This window comes from Castanea sativa, chromosome 12, assembly GCF_040712315.1.
Source record: "Castanea sativa cultivar Marrone di Chiusa Pesio chromosome 12, ASM4071231v1".
NCBI classification, from domain to species: Eukaryota; Viridiplantae; Streptophyta; class Magnoliopsida; order Fagales; family Fagaceae; genus Castanea; species Castanea sativa.
The window spans coordinates 45,535,568-45,553,496 of NC_134024.1; the positions used below are offsets into that span (position 1 = coordinate 45,535,568).

At 36.3% G+C, this 17,929-nt stretch overlaps 1 protein-coding gene and 1 pseudogene across 1 annotated transcript; both read right to left on the reverse strand.

Moving 5' to 3' along the window:
* Positions 1-277: 277 nt before the first annotated feature.
* On the reverse strand, positions 278-3,250 carry LOC142620765 (receptor-like protein 7; annotated as a pseudogene).
* Positions 3,251-5,792: 2,542 nt separating this feature from the next.
* Positions 5,793-16,600, reverse strand: LOC142621152 (uncharacterized). The gene is made up of 6 exons (XM_075794460.1): positions 16,342-16,600; positions 15,449-15,510; positions 15,201-15,350; positions 14,580-14,756; positions 8,006-8,218; positions 5,793-7,428 (listed from the first exon to the last, which is right to left on the reverse strand). Exons 1-6 carry the CDS (start codon positions 16,349-16,351, stop codon positions 6,490-6,492), a joined length of 1,551 nt encoding a protein of 516 aa, XP_075650575.1. The 5' UTR covers positions 16,352-16,600; the 3' UTR covers positions 5,793-6,489.
* Positions 16,601-17,929: the final 1,329 nt, after the last annotated feature.

The window sequence follows — 17,929 nt, forward strand, 5'->3', positions numbered from 1 at the left end:
TATCATACACTACATGTCTAAATCACATTATTCCATGGCAAAACCAAAATCTCCCAAAGAAAAGGGTGGAAGAAGAAAAATGAAAAGCAAATATTACATTGATTTGGTGTAGGCAAACAAGTCCATCAAATACAATAATATTATTAACAACCCCTCCCAAACCCTTAAACAAAAGCAAAGGAAAATATAGAAATAGTGACAACATATGCATGGATTTAATTATTTACTATGGAAACATATATATTGCCTTTCAATGTCCCCTCTAATTCACCCTTCTTCATGGTGGGTGGCCAATTGCAAAAGTCTTCATAAACCAATCATTTTTCTTCTTGGTAATTATTTTCCCACCAAAAACTCCAAATATAAATCCACATCCGTACCCCATCACAACTACTTTCCAATCAAACTCAAATAGAGACACCGCATCTTGATTTTCTACAAATATTGAAGGTGGAGGTGGTGAGTCCTTCAAATTGGCACATCTTTTGGACAATGGGCTACCACACAATTCTACATTTCCATCAAATGAACTATTTTGAAATGTGAGAAATTGTTTCCCTTGTGGTATGGGTCCTATAAGATTATTATGAGACACATTCAAGAAAGCAAGGAAGATGAGCTCCACTAGTTGTGGAGGAATCTCTCCAACTAGCATATTTTGAGAAAGATCCAATGATTCCAGGTTTGTTAAGGTTGCCAAAGACGACGGGATAAAACCAATAAGAATATTGTTGGAAAGGTTAAGCATGTGAAGCGCTTTTAGATTCCCCAAAATTTTTGGAATTTCTCCTTCAAACTTGTTGTTTGATAGATCAATGGCCACAAAGAAATTTTGGATTTTCAAATATTCTATCTTTATGCCTTTGTTTGTCAACGTCATTGAGTAGGCATCTGACGTCATTAACCAACCATTGCTTGGATACTTTTGATGACCATTTGCTTGCATATATGTTAAGTGACTTGCATCAAAGCTTTGCATGGCTTTCCAAATTTGGAAATATTCAAATGGCAACTTTCCACTAATATTATTGTTCAAGGCATCAATTACTTGTAGTTTTGGGAATCTTGGAATTGCTTCAGGTATTCCAATAAAACCACGGATTCCATTTGATTGCAAAATGAGAACCCTTAGCTCTGGAAGAATGCCCAACCAAGAGGGGAAAATATCAATTATATGATTGTTTCCAATATCAAGAACTTCCAATGTTGTACAATTAGCCAACGACCTTGGTAAAGGCCCCTCAAAATGATTTCGACTCAATGTGATCATCCCCAATTGTATCCTTCCATGAATATTTGAGGAATGCTGCCATGAAAGTTGTTGTATCGGAGATTAAGAACGTTAAGGTTTCTCAAGTCTCCTAAACAATGGGGAAGGAAGCCACTCAAGTTGTTGTATGAAACATCAAGATAAGAAAAAGAACTAATTTCACAAATCATTTGAGAGATGTCTCCAGTAAGCATGTTGTTAGAGATAGAATAAGAAATGATGGATGGAGGTGGAATTGGAAGTGCCCCTTGAAGCTTGTTGTTTGAAAAGTCCAAAATTTGTAGACTGCGCCAAGGGAAAGCATTTGGGGTTTGATCAAAACCTGTGAGTGAGTTTCCTGACATGCTTAAAGTCAAGAGAGTGTTTGTATTCAAGTTAGAGATCCATTTTGGTATTTGGCCATGAATGTTGTTTTGAGAAAGTTCCAAAACTTCCAACTGATCTTGGTTTCGAAGGAACTCTGGGAAGTCACTTAAGTTACAAGAACTTAGTCCTAATACCCTAAATTTTTGAAAGGTAGAATTGGTACTAGGATCAATAATTAATGAAAGATTGTTAAAAGATAAATTGAGGTGGTAGAGGTTATTGAGCTTTTGAAACAAGTCAAATTCTATTGTGCCGCTCAAGTTATTTAAATACAATACTAAAATTTGAATATTCAAAAGGTTGGAAATAGATGTTGGAATTGGACCACATAATTTATTGTATGGAAGTCATAGACTATTTAGTTGGGTGAGGTTTGCTAGCTATGATGGGATAGGACCAGTTAATTCATTCCGACCAAGTGATACTGATGTAAGTTTAGTCAGGTTTCCAATTGAAAATGGGATATCACCATATAAATTAATATTTGCTTGAAGTAACATGGTGAGTTTGGTTTGCTTACCAACCCAAGAGAGTCCCACAGTTGAAATTGTTTTGTGAAAGATCTAGATATGTGAGCTTTGTCAGGTTAGCAAATGACGATGGTATTGGACCAGAGAAATTGCAACTTACAACATCCAAGTAATATAAGGATTTGAGGTTACCAATTGAATCAGGTAGCTTGCCAGAGAAACTTGCGACCGCAAGTCTTAAATATTCAAGGGGGCTACTTCTATTATAATCTGGTACACGACCAGTGAGTTTTGGATTGAAGTGCACACTGAGAGACTTGAGATTAGTAGCTGAAAAATTCCAGTTGGATATTCACCATGCAAACCACAATCTCTAAGAGAAATAGTTGTTAAAGAAGATAACTTTGCCAACATACTGGGTACAGTGGACAATATGTCCACCTCATTGAGAATTAGTTCTTCCAAGTTTGTTAACTTCTAAGCTATACTTCTGAGACCAGGCTTGTGGAGCTTCAATGGATTCAGAGCGAGGTTTAGGGAAACCAACTTAGAGAGTTGTAAAATTTCTGATGGGATCTTACCTGAAAATCCAGAATAAGAGAGGTCAAGGTGAGTAAGCTTTGAAAGCCACCTTACTCCAACGGGGATTTCAGAGTGATTGAAGTTGTTGATGGAGAGATTAAGCTTTTGAAGGTGAAAAAGCCGGAAGAGGCTGCTACTGGAGTTGATAGAACCATAAAGAGAACTGTTACTGAGGTCAAGGCTGATCACATGACCCATGTTTTCATCACATTGAATACCATCCCATGTGCAGCAATCACTACTTTGTGCCATCCACGACGAAATCTTTGAATAAGCGGAAGTGGATTGATTGATGATAAGGCTTTCTTTGAATTGCAACAAGGCAAAGCTCACTTCTTCATGACATAGTGGCTGCACCGAAGGAAAAGAGGCAGTAGAAACAAGAGAAAATAGAGATAATAGAAAGAGAAACTGCATGAACATCACGAAAGAAAGTGATAAACCCATAATATTCTATTGGAGTTTGTTTTGCCGTAATGCATGACTAGCAAATAAATAGAAAAGAGAATAGAGATTTTCTAAACCTATCTATATGTCACCTAACACTCCATTCATTTCTTATCCAATTACTCTATTGGAGGTTTGCCTTAAATTTCTAGAAATGACCAAAATACCCACAAAACTTAAAAAATAACCAAAATACCGCATGAAACCTAAAAATAACCAAAATACTCCTGAAATCTTAAAATTACCAAAATACCTCCGGAATTTCAAAAATATCAAAATACATCAAATTGCTAATTTGGGATCTATACTTTTAAAACTAAAACCAGCTCTTTCCAAAACTCGACTAAGGCTCCCTTTGCTCCAAACTAAAACCTGTTGACTGAAATAGTGGAAGGGGTGAGCTACACAGCTCAGTAAGGGTAAGATACATAAGAATTTAATAAGAATAAATGTAAATCAAATCATTTCATTTTATAAATATTCAGATTGGAGACCATCTTTTCATGCATAGTATTTTGTACTATTCATAATGATAACTTATACGCTCTTCGTAGGAAAATAATTATTCTCCCTTTTCTTATCAGAATAATATTACCAAAACCTTTCGGATAGAATTTTTTTCATTTCTTACAAAGTCACCAAATATAATATTGATTATTTAAAATCTCTCTCTCTCTCTCTCTCACACACACACACACATATATATATATATATTTTTTTTTCATTACAAAATAATCATTTTAACTTAAATCGGATAATTGGTAACTTTATCTTAACTAGAAACATCTTGATGAATAAAAAAACTTTTCTTTATAATCTTCTTCTCGTAAAATATTTTAACTTTCATAGTCATAAAACTTAACGTTTCATAAAAAACAGATATCTGATAACTTTTTAACATGAACTTATACTTTTATCAGAAACTTTATAGAACACTAAAACATTTTCATCAAATTCTTTATCTTTAAAGTACAACAGAATTTCAAAAACTTTTATCTCTAAAGAACAGCTTTTCTTTTCATCAGAAACTTCTTCTTTTCATGAGAGCTTTTAACTTTTCATAATGCATTTAAACAAAAATCATTCTCTCATGGTCAATAAAATAATATAGTTGTTCGTAACATATTGGTTAGTTCATATCTGATAAGTCCGTACTTATGAGCGCGGACGCACCGTCATCCTCAATACATACTTTAATTGAGCGTGGACGAACCGCCATCCTCAATACATACTTTAATTGAGTTCAAACTACCAGAGGACATTACCCAAAAACATTTCTTACTTATATATCATACTAAAATTCATAGTTTGCATAACATTGCATAATAATAGCATTTTCATTCTTTTCTTTAAATATATGTTCGTGGAATTAGTAATAGCATCAATATACTAAAATCATATACATAAGGTTTCGAAAGCTCACGAACATATCTTTGTCTGAAACAGGATTATATGTCATACCTCTAATCAAAAACCTTTTAATGCATAATACACTTTAAAATAACCTCATGACTTACCAAATACTCATATAACTTATTCCTTACCTGAAAGCAGAGGAACCGAGAGCCTAAAGTTGAAGGAGCTTAGACTTGGGTACTGGTAACACCTAAACCAAATATCAAAACTTATTACTATCAATTATTCATTATCATAAACTTACACATTCATCTCAAAACCTATATCTTAGAACTAAGGAAATCCTAATCCCACCTCAACGAGGTTCCCACAAACATATTATGCACACATCAACAAATGGTGTACCAAACTAAAAAAAAAGCCATCATTCTCATATTTATATCATATCTCCAGAGAAGCCAACTTCATTTCAAGATGTGCTTGAGATCAGGGCAATAATGCATGCATAAACATAAAATCTTTAATGCATGGTCATGTAACCATATACATTCGCATGGCAACATACAACACGTTGAACAAGACAACAACATGAAAAAGCAGTAGAATGGTTTAGAACCCCTCCTTTGAGTACTAAACCTTAAACCAAGTTATACAAAATTTATCTATAATCCAGACATAACAAAAGATAAGCATAATAAATTATAGCTCAAAACATTCACCCTAACTTTAGAATTAAATTCTCAAAGTCAGAGTTATCATTTACTGTTTACTGCTCATTTCAGTAGCATATGCCTCATTTGTAAATACAAATGGGCTCTCTAAACACATCCAATCTTCATGAAATTTTACAGAGTCACTCCTCTGGATGTCTAGTAAATTCCATATTATTTTCAGAGACAAATCATAAAACTATAATTTACTAAAAATCATACAAAACAACATACTCAAATTTGTCCTGACAGAATTTCATGCAACTTAGAAATTAAATCATTATTTTTATATTGATCCAAATGTTGTGAGACCACTTCCATAACAACCATAAGTGTCTTAGAATTCATAAGAACTACTCTTAGCATCCTAATTCACTGTATATAATTTAATACATAATTGATCATGCATAAACACAAAATCTGTCACAGTGGCAGCCTTGCAACATTTTCTTGTAAAATCATAAAATGATTGTAAATAGTCTTATTATCATATAGGGATTTTTATACACTCATTAGACATGTTAGAAAACATGTCTACCTGGAAGCAAATCTCAAGCTAACAATCATGTTACTGGATATTTTACAGTCACCAATATGTTTGTGTCTACTTTTGTCTGAACCTACTTCTGAAGTATAGTTCTCTTCCAAGAAACATATTACTACATTGCCATATAAAGAAAGGAGATCCAGATCCAGATCCTTATAACTTAAATCAAGATCATTGGCACCATCAAGCATTCTGGCATGTCCGTCAAGGCACCCATTTAACATTGAATACAAATCCTCAAGGAAACTGTTTGTAGCAGAACAGTACACATTCTGTGAAGTTTTAAGAGAACTATAAAGTGTCTTCCACACTTCAAAAACATGTTCAAAGTCAAGCTTCCTGAAACATGAGGCTTTTGTGAGAATCCACTAACCAGTGAAGCTGAATTTTCCTGGGGGCAAGAGCATACTGAAAATGGATACAATAAGAGAGAGCATATGCCAAGAAAACCAGTGCTGTTGGACTCCATTCTCAATAATGAAAGTTCCTTGACATCATCTATGCAGTCTGTCAATCCTTTGGCTATTGCTATCCATATATTTAAGCAGTAGGGACCGACATAATTATACAGTAAACTGATCATAGCAAGGAGAGTTTCCAGGGGATCATATGAAGAGAATAAAAATTTGAAATACTTGTGGATTCCCTGTAAAATTAACTCTGTTTTGGATGTCTTCATAGTTGACTGAAAGACCACACAGAGGTAGGCTACAAGTAAATAAACCAATGGTGAAACCATATTCATGTGAATGATAGAGCAGATATCCATAAATTTTGCATGTCATTAATGTTATTGACTGATTGAAGCTTGTCAATGTACTTGAGGTCCAATGAAACCTTGTACAGAGGGGATTCCAATGTAGCAGGTTGTAACTCCTTAGTGACAGCGTCTATAAACAGGAGACAAGTAGGATGCAAATCACTACTGTCACTGCCTTCTGAACTTACATCTTCACATATCTTCTTTATGAACCTTAATACTGTGCCCAAACACAACATAATATCATTATAATTGGTTGATGGCTTTTCCAACTCCAATCGAACTCCTTTCAGAACAGATAAAAATAACCTTAAAGCAGCATCACATGCGAAACTTTTGTATTCATGGTTGACAGTTGCTATTGATGCTCGACTGATGAGAATAAAAATTATGTTTAAATGGAAGTCCAACTGACAAATATCCCATGGCAACCATTTAACAGAGTATTGCTTCCATAAGAATTTGGTAGCTGATAAATGATGGCTTGCAGAGTTACTTGTGACATGTTCCACATCTTTACATTTTGCTAAAATAAAATCATCAAGCAGATCTAGGCACAGATTCAATGGGCTCACACTTATACTTTCAGGACCAATGCAAAAAATTGCTTCACAGATAGGCTCCAACACTAGCTTTATCACTGATTGATTATTGACAGAAGTATCAAGTTTATGCAGCAAATAACACCATGTGTTCAAGCATGATGAGTGGACGGATATATCACATTTACTTGATATGATTCCTGTCAGAGGAGTCATTACAAGCCTTATGCTGTTTAAAAACCCATTTGCTTGGATTTTATCACTGGTCTCTCTAGATTTTTGCAAATGTTGTACACCCTTCTCCTCCTTGGATGCATTTGTCTCCCAAGCTACTATTGGAGGATGAATTAGAGCATCAATAAGACCTTCCCAAGCAAACTGCAAATTATGGTTAAAAATCATACAAAAGAATGACATTTAAAGCGTTATAACATAGGACTTATGAAATATTTTAATCCAAAAGGTTACCATAATTGATGGAAGAATGAAATTCTAAGTGTTGTAATGGAGTACTGGTCTATTTAAATGCAGAAATTACCATAGGAGATAAATTGAACAGGTAACTAGGCAGTGATTTAGCTTTTTCTATTTGCATTGATTGCCATAAAAACTTGGGTAAACCCAGTCCTATGAGCTTAAATGCAAGGACCACAACAACTCAAAAAGTTGATAACTAGACACCCTTTTCTGACTCAGACTTAAGCAAGGACCATTTAGTCTCTTGATTTGGATTACCGCAAATTCTTTATGCCCCATAATAAATTTGTATCCTTCAAAAGATGACACTTCTATGCTATCATTGAGCTAAGGAAATGGATGAAAGCACCTTCTATTTTTGAGGTGCTATTTTATCAGTAATAAATTCAACAAATAAAGAATTATTTTCTTGGATAATATTATCAGTGATTGGTGATAGTGACCAGGTTTCCAAAAATTCCAACTGTATTAAAAATACCTGTGAAGCAATCTGAACTTGTGGGTTGAGATCTGAAAATGTATTTTCAGGAATTTTCAGCATTTCATTTGTTAACTGCCTGTTCTTCATAGCATAAGATCCTAGTAAGTGAATAAACCATCCCCATGCATGAATGGCTTGGACCTTCATACCTTGGTTTAGCAGCTCCTTCATCTTAGTGAGCAAAATTTGCTTCATATCTTTGACAAGAACCTGTTTAAAGATAGAATAAAGTACATTTAGGGATCTTAGAATACACAACAAGATAGATACAATATTGGAATGATTTTAGGTGAACCTTAACCTTGAGACCAGAATCAAAGTTAGACAGAAGGAACCTTTCTCATGGTTCTACCTTAGACATTCAGGCCTGATAATGTGAGATAGGCACATAGTAATGCACATGAGAGAGAGAGAGAGAGAGGATCATTGGTATTTGAAACTTTTGTGTCCTAGTCTTTATCATTGACTAAATTGCAATATAAAACTGTCAAGGTTAACTACCTATAATACTTTACAAATCTAACGAGGCACTCATTCATGATAGAAGTCAAGAAGTTTTGGAATTTCAAATTGAAAAATTTTCTACTCCATGATGCAGGGATATGGAATGAACCACCAGTACAGTTGACTGGTCTTGATTTTGAGCTTCTAGACACCCATTGTGAATTTTATGAAAAACACTTATTCATATGAATTATGGAAGCTGGATTTAAATGACTGTGACCCGACCTCTTATTGATGGTTTGAAGGGTTTTTTTTTTTTTTTGGGTAAGTTTAAATATTAGTTTAAGATTTATTTTGACAATTAATGGAATTTTGTTTGGCCAAAACCTTTACAAAATTTTGTCTTCACCCTCCACACGCACACAAAGGGAAAAGAAAAGAGTGCTATTTCAATCTCTCAAAATGTCAAAATCATATATCCTACATTGTAAATGTAGTTACCACTACAGTTTGTATTTGAAAAGGAGATTTCCTGTGATGGTTCACTTTTGAAACCAGATACATAGTCATGGTAAAGAAGAAATGGTAGAAATGGTAGCTACAGGGATATTGAATGAACCACTGGTAGAGTTGAATGGTCTTGACTTTTAGCTTCTGGACACACAATTGGGAATTTTATGATAAATATTTATTCATAGTAACTATTGAAGCTGATTTAGATAACAGTCAAATAAATCAATAGATCCAAACAGTCTGTGACACAACCTCTCTCTATTGGTTTGAACTATTTTTAAGGATGTAATTTGAATTTTACTTTGGCTTCACCCACCAAAATAAAAAATTTCTACTTCATCTCTTAAAACATCAAAATCATATATTTTACGTTGTAAATGTAGCCACCACTCTAGTTTGTATTACAAAAGGAAATTTCCCGTGATGTTTCACTTTTGAAACCAGATTCAGTCACAGTAAAGAAACTGCTAGCTGTTTAGGCTCACAAATTTTCCTTAAACAAAAAGTTACACCTCAGATTCTGACAAGCACCAATAAGATATAAAATGGGCAAAAATTAGTAATGATTTTTCAGATTCTGCAATGTTAGCTTCAGCTAGTAAGATGTTTTATTAAAAATACTTCACATGCAAACACATTAAATCCATCTAAATTCTCAAACCTTTTAACAATAATTTAGTGGAAAAAAAGATGGTGGAAACAGATTTAGCTAGCTATATCATATTAGTGAGTCTGGTTTAGGCCCACAGGTCACAAGCCCAATAACCTTTGAGCCTGGGGAATGTTCCGTTAAGTGTGTTGAGCCCTTACTCTCAGCCGATAATCGCGAGAAGACTGGGGAGTGTCCATGGGCGAGTCCGACGAGCTTTGTGATGCCGTCGCAGGTGGCCGGAGGTCTTGTGTGGTCACCGAAGGTACAGGTTCAGGCCGATAAGGGTGGCTCGTGCCTTTCGGTGTCTCCGGTGCCTCCGACGAGCCCTGCTTTGCCGTTACAGGTGATGCGTCGCACCGGGGTTCTGGTGGGTTCGCCTCATCGGCGTTGCCCGTCACCGGTAGGAGTGGCGGGGTGTACCGAGTCCCCTCCGGTGATGGTTTTCAGGCTTTGCTCTGACCGGAACAACATTCTCGGCTCCATTTCGATGTTGGGTGGGTTGTTTTCTGAAGGTAAGAGGACAGTGACGATTGATTTAGTGCTGCAGTTGGTTCGACCTCCTCTTCCCGATCTCTTTTTGGAGTTGGTGCAAGCTAGAGCTCTGGGTTTTGGGGCTTTGGGTCAGGAGGTTAATTCTTCCTTTAGTAAGGAACTCTTTAGCCTTCCTAGGGAGCTCATCTGGTGGAGGAAGTAGCTGATTTCTCAGTGGGTGTTGGTGAAACAGATTTGTCAGTTGGCTTTCCTCTGCAAACCTTTGTTCCAAGTGCGATGACAAATTTGGTAGAGTTGGAGGAGGTCAATGAGGTTTTGTGTATTGAGTCGAAGGCAGATATTTCTAGGTGGGTGAAACACAGAATTCCTAGTTTCAGTAAATTGGTTGGGCTGTCAATGTCTCGGCACGAGAAGTTGTGTATTGCTCTCTTACAGAGTCTTGAGTCAGTGATGGAGGCAGCCAATGTGTTACACAGGAAAGTACCAGGTAGCAAAAAGGGGGCTAAGTAAAAAAAAAAGGGACATAGAGAGCTACAAAACTTGATATCCTCGGTGAATTATGACAGAAGATAGAGGGTGGTCTTGTGCTGGTGTTAGAAGTTGGGGATAATTCAGTGTTTATGAAGATAAAGATGATTTCGTGGAATGTTAAAGGTTTAAATGATCCTCGGAAACGCCTTGTGGTAAAGAATTTGCTGCGGGAGTGGAAGTGTGATGGTGTTTGTCTTCAAGAGACGAAAATTGCCAGTATGAATAGACAGCTGGTTTGTAGTTTGTGAAGCTGTCCTTATGTGGACTGGGCTGTTTTGGAGGCCGATCGGACTGCAGAAGGTATTTTGCTTATGTGGGATAAAAGGGTCTTGGATAAGATAGAGGTTATGGTTGGTACTTTTTCTGTTTCGGTTATGTGGAAAGGGGTGGGGGATGATTTTATATGGGCATGCTTTGGTGTTTATGGCCCAAATGAGAATAATGAGAGGAGTCACATGTGGGATGAGTTGGTGGGTATTCAGCAGTATTGGAGTTTACCGTGGTGCTGCTTGGGAGACTTTAATATTATTCGCTTTCCTAGTGAGCACAGGGGTGAGACTCATTTGACCTTGGCTATGGAAAAATTCTCTGAATTTGTTGAGAAGCTTAATTTGGTTGATTTGCCTTTGGAAGGAGGTAGCTATACATGGTCAAGTGGCTCTGATCAACCAACGATGTCTAGGCTTGATAGAGCTTTGGTCACCCCAGATTGGGAGGACCACTTCTCTGATGTTATTCAAAGGATCTTACCCCGTCCTATCTCAGATCATTGCCCAATTCTCTTGGAGGCAGGGGGAATGGCAAGGGAGAAAAGTCCAATCAGATTTGAAAATATGTGGTTGAAGACGGAGGGATTTGTGGATAGAGTTCAATCCTGGTGGACTCGGCATTCCTTTGTAGGTACACCTAGTTTCATGCTTGCAAAAAAGTTAAAGGCTCTGAAAGAGGACATTGTGCATTGGAATCGCCGAGAGTTTGGTAATGTAGAGCGGCAAAAGAAGCAATTACTAGAGGAGCTGAAAACCTTAGATGCTAAGGAAGGGGATTTTGGTCTCACTGATGGGGAGAAATGTCATAGGGCGGATTTGAGGTTCCAGGTGGAGCATCTTCTTTCCTTGGAAGAAATTTCTTGGAGACAAAAATCTAGGATGTTATGTATCAAGGAAGGGGATAATAACACCAAGTTTTTTCACAAAATGGCTAACTCCCATAGAAGGTCTAATTATCTGAGGACCTTGGAGGTGGATGGGGTGGTTTTTGAAGAGGAATCCGAGGTAAACAATCAAATAGTACAATTTTATAAAAATTTGTACAAGGAGACTGAGGGGTGGAGGCCTTTTGTGGAGGGTTTGGATTTTGATTGTATTAGGGATATGGAGAGGGTTTGACTTGAAAGGAAGTTTGAGAGGGAGGAGATTCTTCAAGTCGTTAGAGATATGGAAGGGGATAAAGCTCCAGGTCCGGATGGGTTTACTATGGCGTTCTATCATCATTGTTGGAGAATAGTGGAGAAAGACGTCCTTGCGGTCTTTGAAGAGTTTTTTCAAGTTTGTAAATTTGAAAAATCCCTTAATGCTACCTTCCTTGCTTTAATTCCTAAAAAGAATGACGCCTCTAATATTAGAGATTTCCGCCCTATTAGCTTGGTGGGGAGTGTGTATAAAATTTTGGCTAAAGTTTTGGCAAATCGGTTACGAGTGGTTTTAGATCAGTTGATCTCTGAGACTCAGAATGGCTTTGTAGGTGGGAGACAAATCTTTGACTCGATTCTTATTGCAAATGAGTGTGTGGATAGTCGAGGGAAGAGTAGGGAGTCATTTGTAAACTTGATATTGAGAAAGCCTACGATCATGTGAATTGGGAGGCTTTGCTGTATTTGTTGAACAGAATGGGCTTTGGGGCGAAGTGGTGTAAGTGGATCCGTACTTGTATATCCACAGTTTAGTTCTCTGTTTTGATTAATGGGTCTCTAGCTGATTTCTTTGGTAGCTCAAGGGGTTTAAGACAAGGAGATCCGCTATCTCCTATGTTGTTTTTGATCATGATGGAGGTGTTTAGTAAGATGGTGAGAAGAGTGGAGGGAGCTGGTTTGATCCGTGGTTTTAAAGTTGAGGGTAGGAGGGGTGGTGGGGAATGTGTTTCACATTTTTTGTTTGCAGACGATACTATCCTATTTTGTGATGCAGATGTGGAGCAAATTCTACATATTCGATTGTTGTTACTTTGTTTTCAGGCGGTAACAGGTTTGAAGGTAAATGTGCATAAAAGTGAAATGGTTCCAATAGGGGAGGTTGTTGATGTGCATATCCTGGTTGATATTTTGGACTGCAGAGTTGGATCTTTGCCTATGTCTTATCTTGGCATGCCGCTGGGGGCTTCACATTATTCCCCTTCTATTTGGAATCCAATTTTGGAAAAATTTGAGCGAAAACTAGCCGAGTGGAAGACCTTGTACTTGTCTAAGGGGGGTCGATTGATGTTACTCAAGAGTACGCTATCTAGTTTTCCTATTTATTTTCTATCGTTATTCACCATTCCTGCTCATGTGGCCAATAAAATTGAAAAGTTGCAAAAGGACTTTCTTTGGGGTGTTAACAAGTCTCATCTGGTAGGTTGGGATAAAGTTTGTGCGCCTATAGCCAATGGCGGTTTGGGGATAAGGAAACTTACTACTTTCAATAAGGCCTTACTGGGAAAATGGTGTAGCGGTTTGGAAAGGAGGAGGATCGGTTATGGAGGAGGGTGGTAGCTTCAAAATTTGGGGAAGATTGGGGGGGTTGGACCTCAAAGCTGGGTAGGGGAGTTCATGGGTGTGGTTTGTGGAGAGGTATTCGCATGGGATGGGAGGGGAGGATTTCAGCAAAAATTGTCAGTTTGTTGTTGGCTTGGGGAATAGAGTGAGGTTTTGGCAAGATGGGTGGTATGGGGATCAACCCTTTCAATTGGCCTTCCCAAGGTTGTATGGTATTGCCATTGATAAGGAGATTTCTGTTGAAGCTTCTTTGTCTAGGCAGGGGGCGGAGGAGAGAAGAATTTGGGATGTTCGTTTTATTAGAGAATTTGAGGATTGAGAGATGGATGAAGGGCTACATTTCCTTCGTTTACTGGGAGCTAATACTCCTCCAAGGGATGTTGGAGACCAGATGAGGTGGAAGTTAAAGCCTAGTGGGGAATTTGACATCCGGTCGTTCTATAATAAATTAAGAGTTTGTCCTTCAATTGTCTTTCCTTGGAAAGTTATATGGAGAGTAAAGGCCCCTAGGCAAGTTTCTTTCTTTGTTTGGTGTGCAGCTTGGAATAAGATCCTAACGGGTGATAACTTGAGATTGAGGAGATTGGATTTTGTGGATTGGTGCATTATGTGCCGCCAATGTGAAGAGACGGTAGACCACTTACTTTTTCATTGTGAGATGGCTTATCGGTTATGGAGCTTTGTCTTGAGAACTTTTGGCTTGTCTTGGATTATACCTAGATCGATCCCAGATTTGCTTTTTGGCTGGTGGAATTGGTTGGAGAAGCACTCTTCTCAGATTTGGAATTTAGTTCCATTGGACATCCTATGGTGTGTTTGGAAGGAGCGGAATCGGCGAACTTTTGAGGATTTGGATAGCACCGGTGATCAGTTGCTTGCTTCTTTTAGTGGGACTCTTTTTGATTGGTCTAAGGCTTGGGGACTCACGACTAGTGACTCTCTCCCTTCTTTTATTAGCTCCCTTTCTCTTTTGTAGTTTTTTTGTTTTCTTCCTCTTGTTTTTTCTAGGTTTGCTCTATGTTCTTCATGCATAGAGGAGCCTCTCGTATATATTTTTATATATCTATCTTACTTATCAAAAAAAAAAAGCATGTTTAAGCTTTCCATGTTTAAAATGTATATCTCAACTATGAATGCACCATGATAGATGCACTTGAAAAATATAAAGAACATAAGCACATTTGTACCTTGGAGAGAACTAGTGGAGGAGGTAATATTATAGGCTTAATCTTCGATAGACACCTTTCTGACATATCCCTCTCCTTCTTGTCAAAGCTGAGAAGTCTTCTATATATTGGAGGAGCCCATAAATGTGATGAGTCTCTCATTCTCTCGCTTAAATTAGATGCTAACTTTATCAAGGCCTATTATAATAGCAAGAAGAGTTAGCAGGAGAGACAAGTTGACCATACTCATTTATTGATTCTTGTTTAACATAAGATGCTAAGTTCAGCAGTGATATATAAAATATAAATAACCAACTTGATTACGCAGCAATGTAAAATTTAACACTGGAATCATTAGTTTAGGACAAAAGTTTGACACAATTTGCTTGTGTAACATAATGTTTCATCCAAGTTTGAAAAAAAAAATTCCACAATTAAGCAAATAAAACCACTTCACTGCCAATTCTCTCTGTGTCTTTCTCCAGGACAAGTTATGCACATTAAACACTAACAGAAAAAAACGATATTGAAATCTATTAGTGACTGACTTAGTCAGTTTATATGCATAGACTTCCACTTAAGAAGTATCACTAGAAGTGGTTGAGGAGCATAAAATAGAAAGCTTGGAAGAATTACTTATACCTGAATAGCCTCAAAAGTTGTTGATAAAGAACCAATTGGGTTGTCAAGTGCATGAACAACCGCCTGCAACAGAGAGTTGTAGTGGGAATCTAGAAATGGTGCATTAAACTGTTGGATAGACATGCACCACACTCCTAAGTTACAAACTGACTGCAATTAAGAGGCAAACAAGTCAATCAACAAATAAATAAATAAAAAGAGCACAGCAACCCTTGAAAAGTATCATTATTTGACAATGTGACATTTACCTTCATTTTTGTTGTCATAATGAGCCTAACTAAAGACTCTATAACCAAATTAGCATCATCCACTACAAAACCAACATAGAGAAAATGCTGATTAAGTAATTATTTCCAATTAAAAGACAACTAAGCAATACCGGTCAACTAGGACCGTGGTTTAAGCCACTGTTTTGATAGGGTAAATTGCAAATTACACCCTTAAAGTTTAAAAGTGTTTGGATTTTACATCCTAAAGTTTAAGAATTTGGATTTTAACACTGAAGTTTGGAGGTTTTTGGATTATACCCTAGAGTTTCAGAATTTAGATTTTACCCCCCTAAAGTTTGAGGGTGTTTGGACCCCAAATTCTGAAACTTTAGAAAGTAAAATCCAAACACCCAGGTAATATCCAAATTCTAACACAATGTGTGAAATTCAAATACCTTCAAACTTCAAGAGGTAAAATTCAAATTCTGAAATTTTAAGGTGTAAAATCCAAAACATCCCCAAAAATTAGGGGTGTAATTTGCAATATACATTTTTTAATATCTAAATTTTGGGAGGCAATAATTTACCAACACCCCATTACTAAAATGTTATACTAAACAATGGAGTACCACTAGCACAACATACCCGGCAACAAGGGACGGATGATAAATCATGAAACCCAAACACTTCAAAGCCAGTACAGCACTGTCATCAATTCAAAACCAATATTTATACATATATTCAATCACCCTCCATTTGAAAGCTACTTAGATGGAAAGAGGAAACCAAAAAAAAAAAAAATCTAATTTTTTTTATAAAAAAAATCATCTATTTCAGTTCATAATTAATTAATTATATTCCAAATTTCATTTCCTTTTCTTTTCCTACACTTTTCCCAGCATCCAAACATATCATTTTGATTTGAAACTTACATGTCTTCATCGTCGTCTGAGATATCGGCAACGATTAAAGATAGAAGAGTCTGAGAAATTTCAGCTAGGGTTTGAATTGAAGTAGGGTCGCCACTGGACTGTTCTTGGAAGTGTAAGAGGGTTGAGTAAGCGGGGCACTTTGAGCCAGAGGAAATTAGGGTTTTGATTTCCTCGAGCTGATCGGAGGAATTGGACATTGTTGAGGAAGAGCGGGAGACGAAGAAGCAGTGGCTCCGGATTAAACCCTAATTTGGGGGATAATGAATTGGGATGCGTTTCTAATTTTCGCGCCAAATTCCGGTATTGAGTTTGAGCTACAATTGAATGACCTTGGGCTCGGTTTTGGGCTTTTGGCTCCACTGGTTGATAGGACATAAAAATATCCCAAGGTCAACAACTGTAGCCTATCACATAAAAATTAATGATCCTAATTGGACAATAAAACAAAAAAAATAAAAATAAAAAGAGTTTCAATCTATGCAGTTAACTCTTGAAGCAAACAAAAAACTTTAGATCTTTTACGGTTATAACATATTAAAAATTTATAACTTAGAAAAGAAAAAAAAAATACTTTGGCTTAGATTTTTGTGTAGTTCATTGGTGTCTGTTTCTGTAATAAACAAAACTAAGAAATCAAAACTATTCTAAGTCTGAACTAAAAGCAGTCAAATATCACAGAGACCTGAAGTCTAGAAAGGAAAATTTACTACTCACTTGATAGAGTAACCAACAATAAAATTACTAAATTTCATTACTTTTTGTTAATAAAAAATTAGTGTACTTAGACTACACACTACATCATATTTGTCATGATAGTTAAGGGCGTGGAACTCCTTCCTTCAAGAAACAAATTGCAACACTAAACTCTTGAATAGGCAAGATTTAAAATGGCTATTCCCATGTTTGGCTCTTGCTATAAGCAAGTTAAGCAATCACTTAAGACCACCAAAATGTAAAAAGGCCCCTAAAATTTACCAATAAGAATATATCTTTACTTATAAATAGATAAAACGTAACTTTTTATCAAAGAAATGAAAAAAAAAATCTCTTCATTAGACATATGTTATAGATGGTTGATTTTCTCTGTGTAGAACTCATAATCTCTCAAACACATAGGTGGCATTCGATATATGGTAATAATTTAGGGTTCTTAGGAATGTTAAAAAATTACCACGTTTAATTGCAAATTATACAAGAAAATTAGATAACAACAGTATCTGAATTCCCACTCAATACCCTTCTTGTGGGAATGTAGATTCCATTAAAAAAAAAAAAAGACAGATATCCATGTTCCTATGCAAGATTAGTTATATTTTATATAAACTAACAATTTAACCCATTTTTCTATTGGTTAACTAACAAAAATAACTTTAAAAAAAAAATAAAAAACTATTATTATAAATTAACAGCTTAACTAATTATTTTTTGTATTATATATGTAATTTAAAAAATGTTATGCTATATTATAGTTTCATTTAAAAAAAATGTTAGATCTTAATTTAGCTATCACCTTAAGCCCAGATGAATAGATAATTAGTATTAACATTAGGCTTAAGGCCTTTGAAAAGAATGTAAATGGGCTATATGC

What these genes read in the sequence shown, in the direction of transcription:
- LOC142621152 (XM_075794460.1), bottom strand. An exon ending in CAACTTTTGAGGCTATTCAG is followed by an intron (nt 14,757 to 15,200) that starts GTATAAGTAATT and finishes CTATTATAATAG; the next exon opens with GCCTTGATAAAGTTAGCATC. An exon ending in AAGTTCAGATTGCTTCACAG is followed by an intron (nt 7,429 to 8,005) that starts GTATTTTTAATA and finishes CATAATTTGCAG; the next exon opens with TTTGCTTGGGAAGGTCTTAT.